Raw genomic sequence first — 23,314 nt, 5'->3', positions numbered from 1 at the left:
ATAACAGAAGACACTAGAAAACTTGACCATATTGCTACATGTTTCTGCAGGTGCATCAGCAAAAACAGACTTTCTCCAGATTGTTTAAAGGGGCAAATTTTAACACAGTCCTTAAATGCTACATGTTCATCTCATTCTAAGAAGGAATGAGGAACACTGAGAATTTCTTGGCTGCTAGAAAAACACAGCCATGATAAAGCCAAGAAGGAAGAGATACACAACCCCCCCAAAAATCTGCTAAACTTGAGAAACTATGTGATAATTTCTTTGAATTTGCAAACTTCCATTTCCAAAAGTTAAAAACAGGTCTTCTGAATAAGGCCAGGACCCATCTTTATATCTCAGTGCCTTGCTAAGACCACACTTGGAATAATGAAACCAGGTTTGGTTGCCACAATGTAAAAAAGATGTTGAGACTCTAGAAAGAGGACAGAGAAGAGCAACAATGATGATTAGGGGAGTGAAGGTAAAACAAATAAAGAATGGTTGCTGGAATTTCATTAAACATCTTTTTTTAATGAAAACAAGGACTAGGGGTGACATGATAGTAGTATTTCAATATTTGAGGGGCTGCCAAAAAGAAGAGAGAGTCAACCTATTCTCCAAAGCATCAAAAGGCAGGACAAGAAGCAACAGATGGAACCTTGGACATTTAAATGTGGATACTCTCAATTCTTCAGGAATTGTTTTGTAAGACTCTTATTTGGCTGTATTTCAGCTCTTCTTTTATTTTATTTCTACATAATTTGACTTGATGGCTAATCCAGACTATACACACCTTGCAATTATACTGGACAAGGATGGAGGACGCTATTTTCCAATTGCACTTTGTTATATCAGCTCAAAATCATCGCCCCAGCGATGTCATGGGACACCTTGAAACAATTTCTATGCTTGGTCTGCTGGAATATGTTGAGAGTGGAAATTCCTCTAACTCACATCTATACATTTCTTCTGGTCGTAAGATGCTCCTTTGTATTCAAGTCTGGCCTCAGAATGATAATGTAGCACTTGGGGAGGAAGATGCAGACCAGCAGACCAGCACTGGAGGCCAAGATGGAGAAGACCTGCACAGCCACCATGTATTTCCCCTTGGTGCTCAGGTAAGTGGGCAGGAAGGAGACCCAGACATTGCAGAAGACCAGCATGCTGAAGGTGATCAGCTTGGCTTCATTGAAGGCTCCAGGGAGATTCCGGGCCAGGAAAGCCACTGTGAAGCAGATGGCAGCCAGGAAGCCCATGTAGCTGAGGGTGATGTAGAACATGAAAACAGAGCCTTCATTGCATTGCAGGATGATCTCTCCAGGCTGGGAATGGAAGTCCAAGTCACAGAATGGGGGAGAAATTCCCAACCAGATGGAGCAGATCATAATTTGGACACTAGAACAAGAAAGGATGATGCAGTTGGCCAAGCTCTTCCCCAACCATCTCTTCACTCGGTTTCCTGGTTTTGTGGCCAGGAAGGCCAGCACCACTGTGATGGTTTTGGCCAAGAGAGAAGAAACGGCAACTGAGAAGACGATGCTGAAAACTGTTTGTCGGAGAAGGCAAGTGGCTTTCCTTGGTTGACCAATGAAGAGAAAAGGAGACAAGAAGCAAAATAGGAGGGAGACCAGGAGAATGTAAGAAAGGTCTCGGTTGTTGGCTTTCACAATGGGAGTTTCTAGGTATTTAAGGAATATGATTAAAACAAGTCCTGTGGTTAGGAACAAGAGAACGGCAATGGAGATGAGGAGGATGCTGAGATGTTCTTCATAGGACAGGAAGGTTATTCTTTTGGGGATACATTGGATTCTGTCCTCATTTGGATATTTTTCATCAGGACACTTGTTGCATTTTTCTGTGTCTGAGTAAAACAAAAAAGCAACATTTAAAAAACCTATTCCGTACTTTCACATTTTAAGAAATACCTTCTTGCAACAAAATGTGTTACCAGCAGCATTTTCTGAAAAGTATTGCTTAAAATCTATACACAAAGAAGGTAAGAATAAGATTTTCTGTTTAAAAAAAAAGTGATATTTTTATAGTTTTTGAAATTAGAAGAAGTCCTGGAACCTGAATGATTTCTTCTGTCATTTGCCGAACCTATATTGTTAGAGGAAGATAATGAATCAATTAATCTTTCTAAATACATTTCCTGGATCCTGAGCTTTGGCTCTTCTTAATATATTTGATGTGGGATGGCTGTCTTTTGAAATTGAATTAGCTAGAAAAAAAGTTAGTTCTGCAAATAATCTGGAATCCAAACTAGAAACAGAAGAGATTTTTTTCTGGCAGTAGAGAAGCTTGTCCAATCTGCTACACCACCTACCTCTTCCTCGGCCTTTCCTCAAGGTTTTTCTGCTATCCCTCCCTCTAAATAAGAAATTGTGCAATTTGAAGATAAGAGCAATAGCACTTAGAGTTATAAACCATTTCACATTGTTTTTACAGCCATCTCTAAGCAGTTTAGAGTCAGCCAATTGTCCCCATCAATCTGAGTCCTCAATTTACTGACCTCAGAAGGATGGAAGGCTGAGTCAACCCTGAGTCTGTGAAAATCGAATTGCTGAAATGCTAGCAAAAACAAAAAAGGATGAGTTTCAATCTGTCTTTTGACTTGTATTTGTATGACCGTATTTCAGATGAATCCACTTTCACAAGTCCTGTCTATTCCCTTGGTTTCCCCCACCTTCATGAATGGAAATGGTCCCCGCAGGACAAGGAATACAGTCATAGCAGCAAGCAGGCTCTCCTTCTCGCTTCCGCTTGACAAATCCAGGATGACAACTTTCCACACATTGGGACTGAGGCAGAGACTAAGCAGAAAAAGAAGAAATGCGGAAGAATATATATTGGAATGAAGCATGCATGAAAATGGATGCAGACATTAACATTAGCCAAATAGATTCTGGGCTTCACTTAGATAAATATGAAATCATTGACTCATTCCAAACAGATTTGTAATGGAGAGATAAATATGGGCAGATTGTTCATTTACTCACTCTGTTTTGCTTTTGGCATCTAACATTAAAATAAAGGACTTTTCTACTTAAGAAAGACTGGAGGGATGGAATTGAAAAGATTTCAGCCTTAAGTGACAAGTAGTTTGGCTCCTCCTCCTAGCCTTGTTAACATCTCTCCATTCTACACATAACTATGATTATAAAGTACAGTACAATGATTTTGCATTAAATTATGGTAAAGAAATTTTTTATTGTCAAAGATGTATTAATTTGGTATTATATTAGATTTATTAAATAAAGTAACACTGTAGTAAAGAAAGGAACTTTGGACCTGTAGGATTTGGACAAGCTTCTTCTGGAGTATATAAAACATTGCAAAACTGCTTCCCTTTGAAAGGAGTCCAAAACCATCCCCCAGTTAAGATATAAAGGGGAAAACCCTTTAAAATTAGTGCTTTATTTATTTTTGTGTTTCTTTCCTCAATTCATATGGCTCTTAACTAAGACTAAAACTGACTGCCTAGTTCAGGGGTCTGCAACCTTAAACAGTCGAAGAGCCATTTGGACCCTTTCCCCACAGAAAAGAAAACACTGGGAGCCACAAACCTGGGTGGGCATGGCCAACTGGAAATCATTCATTCCCACCCTGTCACATGACCCCCCTAGCCATGCCTACAGAGGTTTTATGCCTCCTGGTATTTTTTTTAAACATCTCTCTCTCTCTCTCTCTCTCTCTCTCTCTCTCTCTCTCTGTGTGTGTGTGTGTGTGTGTGTGTTTTTCACTTCTCTGTCTCCTCTCTCTTTCTCTCCTCTCTCTCTCTCTCTCTCTCCTCTCTCTCTTTCTCTGTGTTATCTTTCTCTCTTTCTCCCTCTCTTTCTCTCCTCTTTCTCCCTCTCTCTGAGCAATCTGGGAGAAAGAGGCATTTGCTGTAAGATGGGCACTGTTAACCTGGTGACAATTCCTGGAGGATTCAAAAGAACAATTTGAGGTCTGGACTGACCATCAGAATTTGGAAGCTCTACAAACCCCTTGCAAGCTATCCCCCAAACACGTTCGATGGGCACTTTATTTTCGGAGGTTTAATTTTGTTTTGAAATATGTAGCTGCAGGAAAAAATTTTCTAGCTGATGCATTATCTCGACTCCCACAATATGATATTAAAAGAGAAACTATGATACAATCTATTGTACAGGGTAAAGATATCATACAAACATTTATATTTTATATTTTTTATATTTAAAATATAAAGTAATAGATGACTACCAAAAGCTTTAGAAAAAGATCCCTGGTTACAGAAAAATAAAAAAACAATGTATTATCACTGATGGAATAGCTTGGAAAGGAACAAAATTATATAAACCGATTACCTTACATGAACTAGTACTTAAAAGGTGCTATGATAGCAAACAAGCTGGTCATTATGGATATCTTAAAATGTTACATCTAGTTAAGAGACAATTTTGGTGGTCAGGTATGAGGGGAGATATTGAATGTTACGTTAGAAAATGTAAAGTATGTGCTAGTAGTAAGGCCTGTCCTGGAAAACCTTTAGGACTATTGCAAAAGGTGTCTGATCCAGTTAAACCATGGCAGGATATTGCCATGGACTTCATTGTAGGTTTACCTTGTAGTCATGGGTTCACCGTAATATGGACTGCAATAGATCTGTTCTCAAAACAGTTACATTTCATTCCATGTAAAGGCATATCCTCTGCAAAGAAATTAGTTGGTTTGTTTCTAAAACATATATATTGCTTACATGGTGTAACAAGATGTATTATTTCAGACAGAGGGGTACAATTTACAGCCAGATTCTGGAGAGAGTTTGAGAAAACGATAGGCTCACAGCAGGAGTTAAGTATCGCTTACCACCCGAGTATGAACGGCGTTGCAGAGCGAGCCAATGCAGCCATAGAACCATATCTAAGGTGTTATGTATTATATCAACAAAATGATTGGTCTGAATTATTACCATTCGCAGAGTTTGCTTATAATAACACTATACACAGCAGCAAAGGATACACCCCATTTCAAATAGTATATGGAAGTGAGTTACTACCATTTCCAGAATTGCCATATAGTACAGAGACACCAGTAACGCAGAAGCAATCGTATGAACAAATACAACAATCATGGAAATATGAAAGAGAAGCCTTACGTGATGCCTTCATTGCATGTAAAAAACAATTTGACAAATGGAGAAGTGAACAAAAACCTTTCCACATTGGAGATCTCATATATCTGTCCACTAAATATATAAATCTGGGTCTTCCTTGTAAGAAATTAGGGCCAATATATATTGGACCATTCCCAATTGTAAAGGTAATTAATCTGGTGACTGTACAATTGAAACTATCATCACAATATAAAAGAATACATCCTGTATTTCATTGCAGTTTATTAAACATATATATAAAGATATAGACTCACCACAAACACTTCCTGGTCCAATAAAAGACGATCAATATGAGGTAGAGGAAGTATTAGATTCCCGAAAGAATAGGGGAAAGTTACAATATTTGATAAAATGGAAGGGGTATCCCATTGCGGAAGCATCATGGGTTAATAGCAATGACATCCATGCTCCACGATTATGTCAATGGTTTCATAGAAAAATCCACATAAAGAAACGGAAATATAACAATGCTAATGAAATATAAGATATTAATCCCCTCTGTTTCATTTCCAGGGAGACCAGTGGTAGAGAGGGCACCCTGTCGGGCTTCGGGAAACAACTCGCTCGACAGTATTGGAAGATTAAGGGAGTGAAGGAGATGAAATGAAAACAAAAATTGCTACCAGATGACGTCTGCACGCTGACTAGCTTGGATTGATGAGGGGGGAATACAAACACTTCATTACATATCTACATTCAACAATGCAGCATTAACGAAGAGGAACATCATACTAATAAATTCATAAAGACAGCTTTTGGCAGGGTGGGTAAATCAAGAGAGAGCAACTGCAGGAACAGGAGGAGTAAGGGGTAGTTGGGAATCGTGGCTTAGTTAGTGTGCCATGTAGACCGTAGAATTGTAGTGTTGATAGGGTAATTGGGACACAAGTGCAGGGCAGAGATAGACAGCGATTAGGTGGATGGAGTGAAGGGATAAATTACACTGAAAGATGATTGATTTCAGTGCTAACCTTGTTCAGTTTAACTGTGCTTGCCGGTTACTGTACTAGTAACAATAAAAAGAAAAAAGAATACAAACCTATCTGTTTGCAATTTCTTATCTAGGATTCACAGAACCACGGCTAAGACAGATTCCCAGATAAATGAAGCTGTTTTGTTCCCCTGCTGTGGCTTCCTGGCAGCTGAACCTCCCACTGGCTGGCCCCTCCCCTCACCCTCCCCTCTGACTCACTCCTAGCCTGCCCTGAGAAGAGAAGGACGACAGCAGCAGATCGAGACTCGCTCTGTATTCCATAGTGGGAGCGAAGCCTCTTTTTCTGGCCTTTGTTGGTGCTTTGCTTTTTGATGGGGAGACATGCATCTTTCTCTCCACCCCAAGATACTGGCTGGGCTGCTCCCACCACCTCTATAGCCTGCTCTCTGCTCTTTCAGCACCTTGCGCAACACACTTAAATTTAATTGTGCTTCAACAATGGGAGAGATAGCATCCCCTCCTCTTCCTGGAGCTCATTAGGATGTAGAGCATTGGCTGCAGCCGGCCCAGCAAGTGTCTTGGGATGGAGAAAAGTTGCACATCTCTCCCAGCGGCCTAGGTGTGCACAGCATCAACAAGAACATCAGTGACCTTTCAAGAGAGACATTCTTCAATCTGGACAAGGTGGGGCTTATTTCTCACATGGACCAACAGGATCTCTATCTAGTCATAACTGTATTTCATCATCATAAGGATATCATGGCATCTGAAGGACACTTGTGTGAGTAGTATTGAAGTCCCCACAATCCATCAATTCCCAGTGAGGGTCATCTGCCATGGTGACTAGAGTTAAACTATTTGAAATGGATCATAATCTTTAGAAAAAAGGAGAAAACACAGCAATATTTGACCCACCTTGTTGAGCAGATTTATCCATGAAAGAGCAATTTCGCTAATAATAACTCTCTGTCTTTCAATACTTCCCAGTTTCCTTTTGATCAAATCCCCCTCAGACGAAATCACCATGAACTCGATGTCCAAATCTGCAGCTATTTCTCCATTAGGGTCCATGTAAAGATTCCAGTGGGAAAGATTGTAGAACTCATTCTTCTCCAGAAAGGGATGGAACTAGAATGAAAACATCCAGGAATTTTAAAAGCAGAAACCTTGGTTTGTTATCCCACCTGGTATTTTCATCTGTGACTTTTTCTTATAGTTTTTTTTTAATTGCAAAGATGCTTAATGTTGAACAGTTGCAGAAACTGGGCAGGGCTAGTCTAGTGAAGAGAAGGACCAGGGGAGATATGATAGCAGTTTTCCAATATTTGAGGAGCTGCCACAGAGAGGAGGAAGGGGTCAAGCTATTTTCTAAAGCACCAGAAGGCCGTACAAGGAATAATGGATGGAAACTGAACAAGGAAAGATTCAACCTGGAAAGAAGGAGAAAGTTTCTGACAGTGAAAACAATCAACTAGTGGGAGCTTCATCACTGGAAGCTTTCAAGAAGAGACTGGATTGCCATCTATTAAAAATGATGTAGCTTCTGCTTGGGTGGAGGGTTTGACTAGATCAGGGATCAGCACCCTGCAGCTCTAGTGCAGCATGTGGCTCTTTCATCACTCTGCTGCAGATCCCTGTCCTTCAAAATATGTGTCACAACCACCAATGTGCGACACCTGCCAGCATGTGATTTATTGAGCTTTTTGACCCCTGGTAGGCCAACCATAGATAAATCCAAGAAAAGACAAGTTTCAGAAATAAACAGAACATTTAATGGTATGTGGCAGATTCATTTGCTTTCGCTGCTGACGAGACTGGTTCCCCAAGATGCTTAATATGTGGTGAGAAATTGGCAAACAACAAATTTTTAATATCAAACATATCTGCTACCAGCTCCTTGGTAAATTATCCCCCCCTCCCAGCAACTAGATTGGCCAAATCCCTTGGCCTCTTGTATCACAAGGAGTTGATATGATTCCCTTCTTTCTCTAACAGATTCCTTTTCCAGAGGAATTTAGTTTGTTGGATCCTTATTGGGACCCCATACCTGCCATGACTGCAGCCTTGGAGCCTCCAGTGTCTCTTGGGCCTCCTTCCTTTTCTTCCAGGATCTGGATGAATATGCAGCCTTCAGGACGTGGGCCAGAATCGTAAAGATCATGTAAACAGAGTCACTGTTTTCAACAAACATCCCATTCAAATCCTCTTCCACCTCCACTGGAGTTTTTTGGGTGCATCTTTTCCGGCCTTTGACAGAAAAAACATGCTTTGAAAAAGAACACTGAAAATTCTTGTCTTTATACTGGGAGTCTAAAAAGGAAAAGGGTTCAAAAGCACCATATTTTGGACTTATCATTTGCATAAATTCAAAGCTCCATATACTATGGATGTATTTATGATATCCAAGATGAGATATTATATAGTTTTCCAAAGCTGTGGTGACCCAGATTTTATCTCTAATGGGTCCTGACAAAATGTCAATTGTTAGATGAAAAATATGAAATGTGTTTGAAACAATAATATGTTCTGTGAAGTGAACAAAGACATTGACTTGTTTCCACTGAGAAAAGCTGGAATCCCTCAAGGGTGCTAGATGTCCAGTCATTGAGAATTGTTGTGATATAACGACACAAATTCCATTCCTGACAAGCAAAGGGGGAAAAGTCCTGAGGAAATTCTCTCCTTCCTCTGTGTCTGGAGCAAGGAGCCCAATCAAGGTCCATCTGAAGTGCAGGAGCACTTGGACAATTGCTGAATACTGAAACCCTTCTTTGAGGAGCATCCGGTGGAAAAAAGGGAATTTACTTTTATCACTCAGAGTCTCTGAAACAATTCTATGACTGATCTGGAAAAACAATAAAGAAGGCAACTCCAAAATATGAATTTTTCATAAATCTAACTTTGTTTTGATAAACATCTTAGAATAGTTTGTTTATTGGCCATTGTTTAAAATATTAAACACAGAATATCAAGAAGACTTTGTATAAAAAGAAACAAAATAAAGTAAAAAGAATAACAATCAAAATGCAAATCACCACTAGAATGTAATGCAGTTAGACACACATGTGCAAACGTTAAGTGAAATATATTGTTCCAGTAATGGGTGATATCATATTTAATTTTGGAAGATTGGCACATCATTTTCTGCTTTCAGATTCTTTGTGCAGCCATCGTTTTACTTTCTTCTCCAGTTATACAAGAGACAGGCAGGCGTAGTTCCTTATATAATTTGTCAGTTGTACAAGCTAAGACAGTGGTCACCAACTGGTGGGCCACAGAGAAAATTTTGGTGAGCCACAGAGAAATGTCACCCCCAGAGCACCCCCCAAAGCAATTAATCCAGGCTGCATGGGAACTCAAGTCTGCACTGCCCACATGGCCCATAAGAACACTCCCCAACCACTCACTCCTTACCTGGCAAACTTGCCTGATAAGTTGCTATTTTTCCTCCCCCCCCCAACCATCAGCTGTTCTGCTGTGCGGGGAGATTTAGATTAGCTAGAAAGCAGAAAACCATTAGATTTCTTGCTTTCTAGCTAATCTTTAGATCTTTTGCTCTTCAGAGCCCAACCTTCCTTAGGACTAAAGCTTCTGTAATTCAGTGCAGACTCAGGTAGTCGATGGCAGAAAGGTAGATCTCTGAGTGAATCTGTGATTCTGTGAGCAACTCAATCTGCCTGCCTGCTTTGCCTGATTTTGGGTAAAAGTTGCGCTTTTTTAATAAAAATTTCAATATTTACATAAATATTTATAATATTTACATACAAGCCATGCCCAGCCAGTCACGTGACCACCAAGCCACACTCACAAATTAGACCATGCCCACAGAACCAGTTGTTAAGACATTTGAATCCCACCCCTGCCTCTGGTGTGTGTGTGTGTGAGAGAGAGTGAGAGAGAGAGAGAGAGGTTAGATCACATCTCCCTCTCTTTCTCTCTCTCCCACCAACGTCAGCACCCCACCATCAGTCAAAATTCATATTAGTGGTCCCCAGGATATAAAATTATGAGTTTGGTGGTCCTTGAGGTCCAAAAGGTTGGCGACCCCGAGCTAAGAGATCTTTAGTTGAAATTTTGTCTATTCTAATAGACACAATTTTGGGAGTCTGTAGCTTCCATAGCTTTCAAGTTGCACCAATAATTAATGATGTTCATTGATGTTGATTTAACATAATGCTGGTTAATTGATGTTTTATTTTTTATTTTTTTATTTAATTTGATTTGTCAATCATTTACAAGATAATAGGTATAAGAATAAACATAGTTATGAATACATGAAATGGATACATATAAGAAAAATAAAAGAAACAAAGGACAGGGACGGTAGGCACGTTGGTGCGCTTATGCACACTCCCTACAGACCTCTTAGGAAAGGGGTGAGGTCAATAGTAGACAGTCTAAGGTTAAAGTTTTTGGGGTTTGGGGAAGAATCTGATGTTGACTATCATCAGATGACCAATCAAGAAATAAACTATACCCCATTTAAGGAACTGCCAAACAAACTAACAGTAAACAGCTCAACTAAAAAAACTCCCAAACCATTCCCAACAGTGCTTACAGGGCAAGTCATTAGAAAATAAAATCCAGAGCATACCTCACAGTCCTTACTAGCACTGATATTCTTACCTAGTTTTGGTAATGAAACGTCTGCAAGAAAATAACCACATTCAGAAAGTTACAAGAAACCTTCATTTCAATACTGAGCCAGAAATATTCTCCTTTATTGATTTCATCCCTCTATTGATGCACTCTAGGTCTGCGGTGGCTTTTTGGGCAGCTGCAACATACTGGTGTCTCATATTTAAGTCATGGTCCAGTAGGAAAACTAGATTTCCCTCACGGTTGCTACTGCTCAGCCAGGTATCAACTATGCTATAACTGTGCATTTAGTATTTCTTGTCTAGGAATAGGGCCTTAATTTTTTCACCATTGAAAATTGCATTTCATTGGATAGAGTCCAGTGCTTAAGTTTGTCAAGATCCTTCTGAATCTTGAGTCCATCTTCCAAAGTGTTAGCAATTTCCCCCAACTTTGATGAAATTTGATGAAATCCCCTTCTTTTTCCTCATCTAGATCTTTTGTGAAGATGTTGAAGAACACTGGGCCTAAGACAGAATCTTGGGGCACCACTCTGCATTCTTCCTTCCATGTAACTGAAGTTCCATTGAGGACTACACACTGAAGGAGGTTGGTTAGTCAAACTCAAAAGCTTAAAGAACCATCTCACCCCAAAGGAATTGGCCAACCCCATCTGTGCCAGCAGAGGAGGCATGTTGCAGAACCAGGAGAAGAATGCACTCTGCCATTGCTTCTGCCCTTTGGAACATCTTGTCCCCAAGAGTGAGGTCAGTTCCCACTCTTCTGAGCTTCTGCAAGAGCCTGAAGCTTGGCCACTTGGCTTGTGGCCCCAATGGGGGAGTGTCATGGTGGAAGTGGTTGATTGATCAGTAGTAGATCCCACCTCCCACCTGGTCATCCTACTCCCTTCTGTGCTTTAGGTACAGTTGATAATTTGTATCTCTGTTTTATTTTTAGTGCCATTACAAATGTGTTTTTCTGTAGTTTTATGATTTTTAATATAAGCTGCTCAGACTCACTTTGCAGTGAGACAGGTGGGAAACAAGTTTAATAAATACATGAATAAATAAGTCTTCATCAAGAAATTATTTGTCATTTGTTCCCTGAGCAACTATCAACTCTACTCAATAGGAACTTAGCACTTGTTTTTAGCCACAATATCTATTTGGTTATGGGAACAATAATTGATTGGTATTGTTATACTGTTTTTTAATATTTAGAAAATATTATTGCTTTCTTCCACCCAACAGGATATAAGAAGTATTATTTATACATATGTATAGTAATAGTGGGACTCACAACATGGAATTTTTTTAAAAAAAGTTCATCTTGTAGAAAATTGTATCTGTGGACTCTATTATTATTGAGCTCTTTGTGGTAGTATTTTTAATAGGTTGGACTGTTTTTCTCCTGTTGAAAGAAGCTTTTTGTTGTTGTTATTGTTTTTGAGTTTTGCCACAAGCCTTAGTTTTTTTTGAGCCTTAGCTTTTCTCACTTCATCTTTGCATGCTCAGGCTATTTGCTGATATTCTGCCTTAGATATGTGCTCCTCTTTACACTTTTTATATTCGTCCTTTTTGTCTTTCAATTTATCAGAGAGTCAACAGATTCAACAGATTTAACAGATAATCAGAGTTGGAAGGGACCTTGTCAGTCATCTAGTTCCAACCCCCCACCCAAGCGGGAGACCCTACACAATTTCTGACAAATGGCAGTCCAGTCTCTTCTTGAAAGTCTCAAGTGATGGCGCTCCCACAACTTCCAAGGGCAAGCTGTTCCATTGGTTGATTGTTCTCACTGTCAGAAAGTTTCTCCTTATTTCCAGGTTAAATCTCTCCTTGTTCAGTTTCCATCCATTATTCCTTGTCTGGCCTACAGGAGCTTTAGAAGATAGCTTGACCCCTTCCTCTCTGTGGCAGCCCCTCAAATATTGGAAGAACGCTATCATGTCTCCCCTGGTCCTTCTCTTTACTAGACTAGCCAAGCCCAGTTCCTGCAACCGTTCGTTTTATGTTTTAGCTTCCAGTCCCATAATTATCCTGGTTGCTCTTCTCTGTACTTTTTCTAGAGTCTCAATGTCTTTTTTATAATGTGGTGAACAAAACTGGATGTAGTACTTGTTGTGAATCAATAAAAGTGAATAACCTAAATGCAAATTAGGGGTTGAAAACCTGCACACTTGATTGGTCCTTATACAACAACTTGGGATTGGGCCAGAACCAGTCCCTGATTGGCCACTTTTGGGACTGTCCTTATTAGTCAGTAGTTGGAACCTGTTGCACATTTTCATTGGTTAATAAGGCAGCAGCTAATCCTATAAAAGGGTTACTGCTGCCCATAGCATTGCTCTGTTCCATTCTGATTCCTGTTATTATTAAAGAGTTGAAGTCACTGGTCAGATGTCTGGTCACCTTATTCTCCAAACTTAACACTGGCGACGAGGATGGGATTCGGAGACCGAAGAGCTGACTAATCTACAGAGCAACTAACAGAGCACGTGGTCGAACACACACCATCAACGGCAACATGGCCAGCGGTGCCGTACCACCCGCTCCATTCAATCCAGAGACTGAAGACTGGGAGGCCTACATGGATCGGTTCCAGATGTTTCTGGAAACTAACAATTTGAAAGATGCAACAACCGGCAAAAAAAGAGCTATCTTTCTAACGCATTGTGGACCAACCGTGTTTAAAATGGCAAAGTCGCTTGCCAAGCCAGCAGAGGTAAAAGAAATGGACTGGGACGTCCTCGAGCTGTTACTACGGGCTCACTACGCGCCCTCCGTACCAACCCTAGTAAGAAGACACGAATATTACCAGAGGGATCAACGGAAGGGCGAAAGCCTTGCCAATTACATCGCGGACCTCCGGAACCTAGGAGGCCTCTGCGGGTTCGCCGACTTGGAAGAAGCCCTCCGGGACTGCCTGGTTCTGGGCCTAGAAGACGGCGCTATCCAGAGCAAAATTATGGCTAAGGGGGACATCAGCCTCACCGATGCCCTTAAAGAAGCCTCGGCAGCAGAGGCGACAAAGAAGTCAGCACCCCAAATGCGCCACACCAACGCACCGCTACGTAAACTCGCCACTGATACCTCGCCTCGCTCAGAGAGACACCCGGTATCAACTCACCACGAAGACCTAGAGTCCCCGTCCGACAGCGATGAGGAAGAGGTCAACCGACTTCGAACGGAGAGAGACCAGTCCTCACAACACTCATTTCGACCGTGTGCAGGCTGTGGAGCAAATCACCCACGATCCGGCTGCAAATTCCTTGACGCACTTTGCCGCCATTGCGGAGACGCGGTCACATCGCAAAGGTTTGCAGGAGCAAACAGAACTCCAAACCCCGACAGGCCGAATTCCAGTCTTCAGGATTCTTCGGCACTCACCGAGAAAAATTGAACCACTCCTACAGAAACAAGCCGTCCCACCACTTCCACCAGGCGTGAAGAAACCAGGCGGGAAGAGACCCACCAAACAATCACCATAGGCCACGCTACATCCCTTGATGCCGGAAAAATCCGAGTAAAGGTCGCCATCGAAAACAAACCTTGCGTGATGGAGGTAGACTCGGGATCTTCCCTCTCAATGGTGTCGTGGAAAATGCTCCAACAGCTCCTTCCAACGATTCACCGCCAAGACCTTAACCCTCAGAGGGTTATACTCAAAGACTATCAGGGCAACGAATTCCCGTCGTCGGGTCCCGCAGATTCAGGTCTCATTCAAGGACCGCACCGTCGCACTACCACTGACTGTCGTGGATCGAGACAGGCCTAGTCTTCTAGGCCTGCAATGGTTCAGGCCGCTCGGAATCACTGTGGCGGAGTCCACAAGGCCGAAAGCGTCGATTGGGAGGAAGCACTGCAAGAATTCCAAGGCGTTTTCGCGAACGGACTAGGCAAGTATAAGGGGACCCCAATCTCGTTTAACTTGAACCCTGAAATAGCACCCATCCGCCTTAAGCCGCGTCGGGTGCCGTTAGCCTTAAAGCCTAAAATCGACGAACAACTCGATAAGCTGATAGCGCAGGGCGTACTGGAACCCACCGACCACGCCCGTTGGGAAACCCCGATAGTAACGCCTATCAAGCCTGATGGGTCCCTAAGAATTTGCGGAGACTACTGGGCCACTTTAAACCACGCACTGCAGCAAAGTGCTTATCCAGTACCGGTAGTGCAACACTTACTCCAATCTCTGGGCGGCGGGAAAGTTTTTGCCAAACTAGATTTAGCCCAGGCATATCAACAATTGCCTGTAGACCCAACCACAGCCGAGGCGCAAACGATCGTAACACATAGGGCGCCTTTAAATGCAACCGGCTCCAATTCGGAGTAAGCGTCGCCCCTGGAATCTTCCAGAGTTTAATGGAAAGGTTGTTACAAGGGATAAAAGGCGTTGTGCCATATTTCGACGATGTACTCATCGCCGCACCTAACAAAGACATCCTAGAAAAACGACTCAGAGAGGTTTTACGAAGATTCCAAAATGCAGGCCTCAGAGTAAAAAAGATAAATGCCACTTATGTACTGAAAAAGTAGAATTTTTGGGATACCTCCTGGACAGCCAAGGAATTCATCCCACCGAAGACAAATTACGAGCAATAAAATAGGCACCCACTCCTAGGAACAAGGCAGACCTACAGGCGTTCCTTGGACTTATCAATTTCTATAATGTGTTTTTACCCCACAAAGCAACAGTAGCTGAACCATTGCATAGACTATTAGACAAAAAAGCAACGTGGGTTTGGGGACAACGGGAACAACATGCTTTCCAACAAGTAAAGAAATTGCTAACTTCTGATTCAGTACTTATGCAGTACAACGAGACTCTGCCGCTCACTATCACGTGTGATGCATCACCTTTTGGGGTTGGGGCAATTCTGGCCCACGTGTCACCAAACGGAGCGGAAGCCCCATCGCGTTTTTTTTCGAACCTTAGCTAAAGCTGAGCGAAATTATAGTCAGCTGGACAAAGAAGCTTTAGCTATTGTTGCTGCAGTTAAAAGATTTCACGAATATGTTTATGGCGTGCATTTACAATAATCACTGATCATAAACCACTACTGGGGATCATTGCGGGTAATAAACCAACCCGTATATATTGTCCCCCAGAATGACCCGTTGGTCTGAATTCCTGGCGACCTACAACTACACCTTGCAGCACCGCCGGGAAATCGATTCTCCACGCCGATGCATTGAGCAGAACACCGCTCCCAGACGCTGTTGTGGATCCAGCCCCAACCCTCTCAACACTACAGATTGAAACTCTACAGGCACCACCCTTGGACGGCTAGAGACATTGCTTTTGAAACGAAATGTGACCCAGTTCTGCAACACATACTACACTGGGTTGAGCGGGGTGGCCGACGGACCAAAGTGCACCTGAATGGGCGCCCTTCAAAGCCCGCCAAACCGAGCTGTTTTCCCAAAAAGGCTGTATCTTGTGGGGCGATCGAGTCGTAATCCCTGGCAAATTGCAACAGACTGTGTTGGCAGTATTGCATGAGGACATCCGGGCATTGTGCGGATGAAATCACTGCACGCCAGCTACGCTTGGTGGCCGGAATCGACAAAAGAATCGAGGCCTGGGTCGCTACGTGCCAGCGTTGCCAGGGCGTCAGCAACGCCCCACCGAATGCAAGCCCAACCGAATGGGAAACGCCGAGGGACCGTGGTCCCGTATTCATATTGACTTTGCGGGGTCTACCAAAGGTCACACTTTCCTGATTACTGTCGACGCCTATTCTAACTGGCTCGAGATTCATCGAATGCACACAACTACAACCGACTCAGTTATTAATAAATTAAACAGACTATTTGCCACGCACGGTTTCCGGACGTGTTGGTCTCGGACAACGGCCCGCAGTTCACTGCATTGCCCTTTGAACAATATCTGGCTGATCGGGGCATCCACCATGCGCTGACCTCGCCCGCGCACCCTGCGGCGAATGGACGTGCAGAACGCATGGTACAATTTGTGAAAAAGACCCTGCATAAAATGGAATTTGGCAACATCGGCGAGAAAATCAATCGAATCCTCTTATTGCAGCACATCACGCCCCACAGCGTGACCAACAAAACACCCGCTGAACTTCTTATGGGGCGGAAAATACGATCGCACCTTGACCGGCTCCACCCGCTTTCGCACCAGAAAACCCTTTCGGCTCCAGCAGCAAATGCCGGGAATTTAAGGTAGGCGATTTAATCTTTGCCAAAAACTTTTCCGGCGACCCGTTATGGATACCCGCAACCGTTACCCACCTCACCGGGCCTATATCTTACCCGCCTGCTAACAGACGATGGGAGGGTGTGGAACGCCACATAGACCAACTCCGATCGAGATTACCACCCAGCGGCCATGACTTCCCGGTTCAACAACTCAAGGGGAGGGAGTATCGAGGAATTGACTTTGATACAACTAATAGCAGGTCAACGGGAGCCCTACAGCCCAGCGAAGCACCGGGCGTGAAGCGGGGAGGGAGTTGATGTCTTCAGGGAACTTTAATACGGGGAAAACGAACTGCAAAACCCGAAGAAACACGCAGCGGCAGAGACAACCACAGTGAATGCAGCACGGAATCGCCGTGCAGCGAAATAGAACTTAACAATGGTCATCCAAATGCTCCACCGGAACCGGACATTGGACAAAACCCGGTGGAGCCTTGGAAATCATCCAGGCAGACCAAACGGCCTGCCTATCTTGAGGATTTTATCACAGCTCCCCTCAAACGGAACCCAAGGGGAGGGGTGTTGTGAATCAATAAAAGTGAATAACCTAAATGCAAATTAGGGGTTGAAAACCTGCACACTTGATTGGTCCTTATACAACAACTTGGGATTGGGCCAGAACCAGTCCCTGATTGGCCACTTTTGGGACTGTCCTTATTGGTCAGTAGTTGGAACCTGTTGCACATTTTCATTGGTTAATAAGGCAGCAGCTAACCCTATAAAAGGGTTACTGCTGCCCATAGTATTGCTCTGTTCCATTCTGATTCCTGTTATTATTAAAGAGTTGAAGTCACTGGTCAGATGTCTGGTCTCCTTATTCTCCAAACTTAACAGTACTCTAGGTGTGGTCTTACTACGGCTTTATAGAGTGGTATTAGTACTTCCCTTGATCTTGATTGTATCCCTCTGTTAATACAATTTAGGATTGCATTAGCTTTTCTTGCGGCTGCTGCACATTGCTAGCTCATATTTGGCTGGTTGTCCACTAAGACTCCAAGATCCCTCTCACAGTTACTGCTTTTGAGCCTGGTTTCACCCAGTCTATATGTGTACTTTTGGTTTTTCTTGCCTAAGTGTAGGACTTTACTTTTCTCTACATTGAATTTCATTTTGTTAGATATGGCCCAGTGTTCTAGTCTGTCAAGATCCATCTGGATCTTGAGCCTATCTTCTTGGGTGTTAGCTATTCCTGCCAGCTTAGTATCATCTGCAAATTTGGTAAGTTCCCCTTCTATTCCCTCATCTAAATCGTCAATGAAGATATTGAAGAGTACTGGACGGAACCTTGTGGCACCCCACTGCTTACTTCCCTCCATGTAGACTTAGACCCATTAAGGACTACTCGTTGAGTATGGTTTGCCAGCCAGTTGCGAGTCCATCTAGTGGTGGTGCTATCTTTTCTACTTTTTTCTAACTTACTAAGAAGTAGGTTGTGGTCTACTTTGTTGAATGCCTTGCTGAAATCTAAACATATTATGTCCACAGTATTTTGCTGGTCTACTAATTTAGTCACTGTGTTGAAGAATGAAATAAGATTGGTTTGGCATGATCTGTTTTTAACAAACCCGTGTTGACTGCTAGTTATTACTTTACTTGTTTCTAGATGTTGGCAGATCTGTTTTTTAATTATCTTTTCCAGTATCTTCCCAGGTATTGATGTTAGGCTGATTGGTCCATAGTTTCCTGGGTCTGTTTTTGTTCCTTTTTTGAAGATGGGAAACACATCGGTTCTTTTCAAGTCCTCTGGTAGTTTTCCGGTGCTCCAGGATTTTTGAAAGTTATAGTGCAGTGGTTCTGAGATTACCACTGCCAGCTCCTTTAAAACTGTCGGATGTAATCCATCAGGCCCCGGAGATTTGTGTTCATCAAGATCAGACAGGTGTTTTCTTACTATTTTTTGCTTATTTTAACTTTTATTTCTGATCTGTCTTTTACAGTTATGTTTTTGGTGGGTTGAGCTATAGTTTCTTTTTGCGTGAAGACGGATGCAAAGAATGAGTTAAGCAGTTCTCCTTTCTGCCTGTTGCCTGTTACTTCCTTGCCATCTTCTCTCTTTAGTGGACCGACTGTTTCCTTGAATTTTTTCTTGTTATTTATATGTTGGAAGAAACTTTGTTTATTATCTTTGACTTTTGTTGCAAGTCTTTGTTTGTTCTGAGCCTTTGCTATCCTGACTTCGTCTTTGCAGATTCTGGCTATCTGCTGATATTCTGCCTTAGTTGTATGCCCTTCTTTCCATTTTTTGTACTTGTCCTTTTTTTCTTTCAATTTGCCAGAGAGATCTTTGTGCAGCCATGCTGGTTTCTTCTTGGATTTCTTGTTTTTCCTTCTCAGTGGTATTGTGCTGGTCTGGGCTTCTATGATCATACTTTTTAGAATTTCCTAAGATTCTTGAGTTGTTTTCCCCTTTAGGTTTTTCATCCATTGAATCTTTCCCAAGTTCTCTCTGAGTTTATTGAAATCAGCTCTTTTAAAATCCAAGACTCTGGTGTCATTATGTTCTGTTGCTTGTGTTTGTGTTATGTTGAATTCTAGTATGACATGGTCACTCTCACCCAAGGTTCCTGCAGTTTCAACTCCCTCTATCACTTCTTCTCTGTTTGTAAGAATTAAGTCCAGTGTCAGGGGTGGGATTAAAAATTTTTAACAACCGGTTCTGTGGGCATGGCTTAGGTGGTAGGCGTGGCTTGGTGGTCATGTGACTGGGTGGACCTGGCTTAGTGGTCATGTTATTGGCTGGATGTGGCCAACTCAATATCACTCACATTGAGGCACGCATCTCCTCGCCTGGCCTCTCATGACTGTGGGGATGCTGCAACAGTCGTAAGTGTGAAAAATGGTCATAAGTCAGTTTTTGCAGTGCCATTATAACTTTGAATGGTCACTCCACACAAGCAAAGTATCAGCAAAGGAGGGGAAACAAACTCCAGAGAGGTTACTGAGACAGGAAGTCTAGACCTGCCAAGCATGTAATAAGGGTTAACAGAGAGGTAGTTTCTGTAAGCAACACCAGAATGTTTCCTTCCTGCCTTCCTTACAGGATTAGGCCAGTAATTTCTTCTAACAACCAGTTCTCCAAACTGCTTAGAATGTTAACAACCGGTTCTAGCGAATAGGTACAAGCTGGTAGAATCCCACCCCTGTCCAGTATGGCTGTCCCTCTAGTTTCACCCTCTACCTTTTGGACAACAAAGTTGCCAGCTAGGTTGGTTAGGAACTTATTTAATTTCTCACTTGTTGCAGAATTAGTTTTCCAATTGATATCAGGATAATTAAAGTCTCCCATTACTAGAGTATTTTTTATGCAGCTATTATTTTTCATCTTCATTGCTATTGTGCTAGACTGGGCTTTTTTAATCTCACTTTTCAAAATTTGCCAAGCTGCTTCAGTTGTTTTCCCCTTGGGGTTCTTATTTATGGAATTATACCAAAGATCTCTCAAGGTTTATTGAGATTAGCTCTCTTAAAATTTAGTTTGCCTTGTTCTATTGATTGTGCTTGCATAATGCTGAATTCCAATATTGCATGATCACTCCTCCCCCAAGGTTCCTGTAGCTTGGACACATTCTATCATTTCCTCTCTATTAGAGAGAATTGAGTGCAGTATGGCTGATCCCCTAGTTGCCTTCTCTACTTTTTGAGAGTCAAAATTGTCTGCTAGGTTTGTCAGGAACCTGTCTGATCTCCCACTTGGTGCAGAGTTTGTCTCCTAGTTAATATCAGGGTAGTTAAAGTCCCTCATTACTATTTTGATTATGCTTACAATATACTTAGTTAACTGACTAGCAAAAAGTTCATCTATTTTCTCTACTTGGTTGGGTTGCCTATTGTATACACCTATGGCAGTGCCGTTTCCCCCCTTTTAAATCGATCCAAATACATTCAAGACAGTTTTCATCATTCTTGTGCTTGATTTATGTAAGCATTTATTTATTTCTTATATATAGTGCAACTCCACCTACTATTTTATTTTGTCTGTTTCTTTTTAATAATTTAAATCCCTGTAGCTGTGTATTCCATTTGTGGGTTTCATCCCACCAAGTTTTCGTAATGGCAACAATATCATATCAAATTCATGAATTTCTATTTCACCCTATTCCTCATACTTTGTGTGTTGTGCATAGTCACTTTTCACCGTCTGTGTGTTTACTTTCTACATAACCTGTTTTGTGCCTGAGTTCCTCTACTTCCTTACCACCTTTCTTATTAGTTACATGGTGAAGCGCACATTATAAAAATCTTGAGTTTGCTTGACAGCATGGTGGATATACTTCCTTTCACAAACTTCAATGTTACAAGCACTGATTACCTTAGTAGTATTAGATTGCTGTGGGCAGAAATGTTCTGGATCAATGAACTCTCTATCCCCATTGTTTAAACGTTCTCCAGAAAATCTGTGAATTAAATGCCAAGTAATTTAGTCCCTTTCTTTGATGGATGCAAAGCATCTCTTTCAAAATTATTTCCATGAATGTGGCTTTTGTTCAGCATTATCATAATTTTTCTAAGTCCTGTACAAAATGTGAGCTTTCCATCAGTGCTATACTCTCTTATTTTACTGAAGACCCTTTGATTGGATACAGAGCATCTCCTCACCTTCACAAGTATGTAGCAGAAGCCCCCAAAGCAATGAGTTGGTATTAAGAGAGAATATGACTATTTTGATACATGCCCTCATCCTAATGGGTATCCCAGTTCCCAGCCATGATACCTACAATGGACATAGTGAAAAGCAGCTCTTGAATTCCATAGAGAAGATATGATTGAATCTATCATGCATTCAACACCACCCAACTCTCTTTAGTATATAGACAAATACACAAACCTGTGGGACTTTGTAGGGGCCTACTAATGTTGACATCTGGATGGAAATCTCCCTGTCAGCTGCATCAAGAAGAGCCAAGATGTTGTCCTTCCTTCCACAGCTGTAGTTGGGAACATTGGCTTTTCCATTAGACAGCATGTTCAGCAAGACTTCTGAAGTGCCAAGTGTGTTCAAATAGTTGTCATGGATAGTGTAGCCAAGCGTGAGATTGCATTGGAGCTGGATATTCTTGTTGATCTCTTGAATAGTGAAAATAAAGCGTTCTATTCCTTTGGTAGTATAAGGACCACTAGTGTAAAAAAAGTGCTTTGATTAATACAAGCATCATCAACAGCAGTCATACAATACCATTTTACCAATTTCATCCTCTTTATCAATACATAATTATTGAGTCTGAAGCCAATACTGATCGAAACCCAGAGGCAAATGATAGTCACCCATCAAAATTTAATATTTGTAAATGTTGAGAAAATGGGAAGCAGATAAGAATCACAAAGTCTATTTATAGCAGCAGTAATTTTCATCAGCACAGCATCCAGTATGCAAAATAATTCCTATTTTAAAGTACAACCATCATAAAAGGAAAAGGATATTTCATAAGTGACTAAGAAAAGCTGTTATAAAATCAAGTCATCTTCTATTCCTATAAGGATTAGGCATTCAATATCAATGAGCAGTTATAAAAATATGGAAATGATCTGGTCATGGTTAACTACAACAATCACTACTTTGAACAAAGTATTCTGGTCAGGCATTCTAGATTAGACATGGGGAGGAAAATAATGTGGAATTCTTTCAGGGTTTGTTTTTTTGTTTGTTTTGTTTTTGTTTCCTCTTTGTATTTGTGTGTCTTCCACTAAATAAGACAATAGAAGAAACCCATGGAAATCTGATCAATAAACAAAATCAATCAGTTCCTGCAATATAGGAGTAGGCAGAATAAGGAGAAAACAATGAGAGTGTTAGAACTGCAGATGGAAGGAATACAATTTCATTGCACTGAATAACTTACAAGTAAGACTGAGTATAAGGAAGCAGGTTGAAAAACAACATTTTCTGTTTTAGTGTTACTGCACTGGTGACTACCCCGATGAGGTGGTCTCCTGGCCTGTAGTAGCTCCATGGTCTTTCTCTATCCAGATGCACTGAATTCAGTGGGCACTTCATTCTAAGCTTCCCATAGACTGTATGGCACACCAGTAGCATTGAAAGCAGAAACAGGAGGTCCATAATTCATGGAGCTGAATCAATTGCCTGTTTCCAAAGAAGAGTTAGATGATTTCAAAGCACTCCCAGAAAATGCAATATTGAATGGCTTTCCTTTTTCAAACAGAAACAAATCCAGCTTCATTTGGCAAAGAGAGAAAGGTACATTCAGCAGCAGCATGTGTCCTCAACATTGTGCAAATCATTCAGCATGAGTAGATGCTTATATCTTTTTCTGATGCAAGACCCATTGCATGTTGCTTTAGTCTGATGTTCTATCAACTGGAAAAGTAGCAGTAGACATCTCAAGCAAATTCAGTAATTATAGAGTTAATTCCTTGAGCCGATAAAGTTCTTGGCAGTCTCACACATGCTGTCTGCCAAGTCCGACAAGAAAGCAGGAATATAAATCACACAAGCTG

At 41.7% G+C, this 23,314-nt stretch overlaps 1 protein-coding gene across 2 annotated transcripts; it reads right to left on the bottom strand.

The window, feature by feature from the left end:
- Window positions 1–830: 830 nt before the first annotated feature.
- LOC113432333 (vomeronasal type-2 receptor 26-like) lies at window positions 831–22,775 on the bottom strand. 2 transcript variants are annotated; one of them, XM_087948847.1, is made up of 4 exons: window positions 22,699–22,775; window positions 21,687–21,975; window positions 2,672–2,798; window positions 831–1,846 (listed from the first exon to the last, which is right to left on the bottom strand). In XM_087948847.1, the coding sequence occupies exons 1-4, from the start codon at window positions 22,737–22,739 to the stop codon at window positions 942–944; spliced, it is 1,362 nt and encodes a 453-aa protein (XP_087804973.1). In that variant the 5' UTR covers window positions 22,740–22,775; the 3' UTR covers window positions 831–941. The 2 variants fall into 2 exon arrangements, 1 of the variants encoding a protein (XP_087804973.1); XR_015746283.1 differs by lacking the exons at window positions 831–1,846; window positions 2,672–2,798; window positions 22,699–22,775 and adding an exon at window positions 8,519–8,901 and having other exon boundaries at window positions 21,687–21,774.
- Window positions 22,776–23,314: the final 539 nt, after the last annotated feature.

This window comes from Notechis scutatus, unplaced genomic scaffold (assembly GCF_049901735.1).
Source record: "Notechis scutatus isolate UNSWTSFEM ecotype Mainland unplaced genomic scaffold, rNotScu1.2 NSCUSCF26, whole genome shotgun sequence".
Lineage (NCBI taxonomy): Eukaryota > Metazoa > Chordata > Lepidosauria > Squamata > Elapidae > Notechis > Notechis scutatus.
Note: the sequence above shows the minus strand (reverse complement) of the source record. Positions and strands in the feature narration are given on the sequence as shown.

Excerpts from the sequence above, each read along its gene's own strand:
- LOC113432333 (XM_087948847.1), bottom strand. The coding sequence starts at position 22,739 with ATGTTGTTTTTCAACCTGCTTCCTTATACTCAGTCTTACTT. Across the intron at positions 21,976-22,698 it reads CCTTATACTCAGTCTTACTT|TGGTCCTTATACTACCAAAG; the intron begins GTAAGTTATTCA and ends TTTTTACACTAG. Across the intron at positions 1,847-2,671 it reads GACCATTTCCATTCATGAAG|ACACAGAAAAATGCAACAAG; the intron begins GTGGGGGAAACC and ends TGTTTTACTCAG.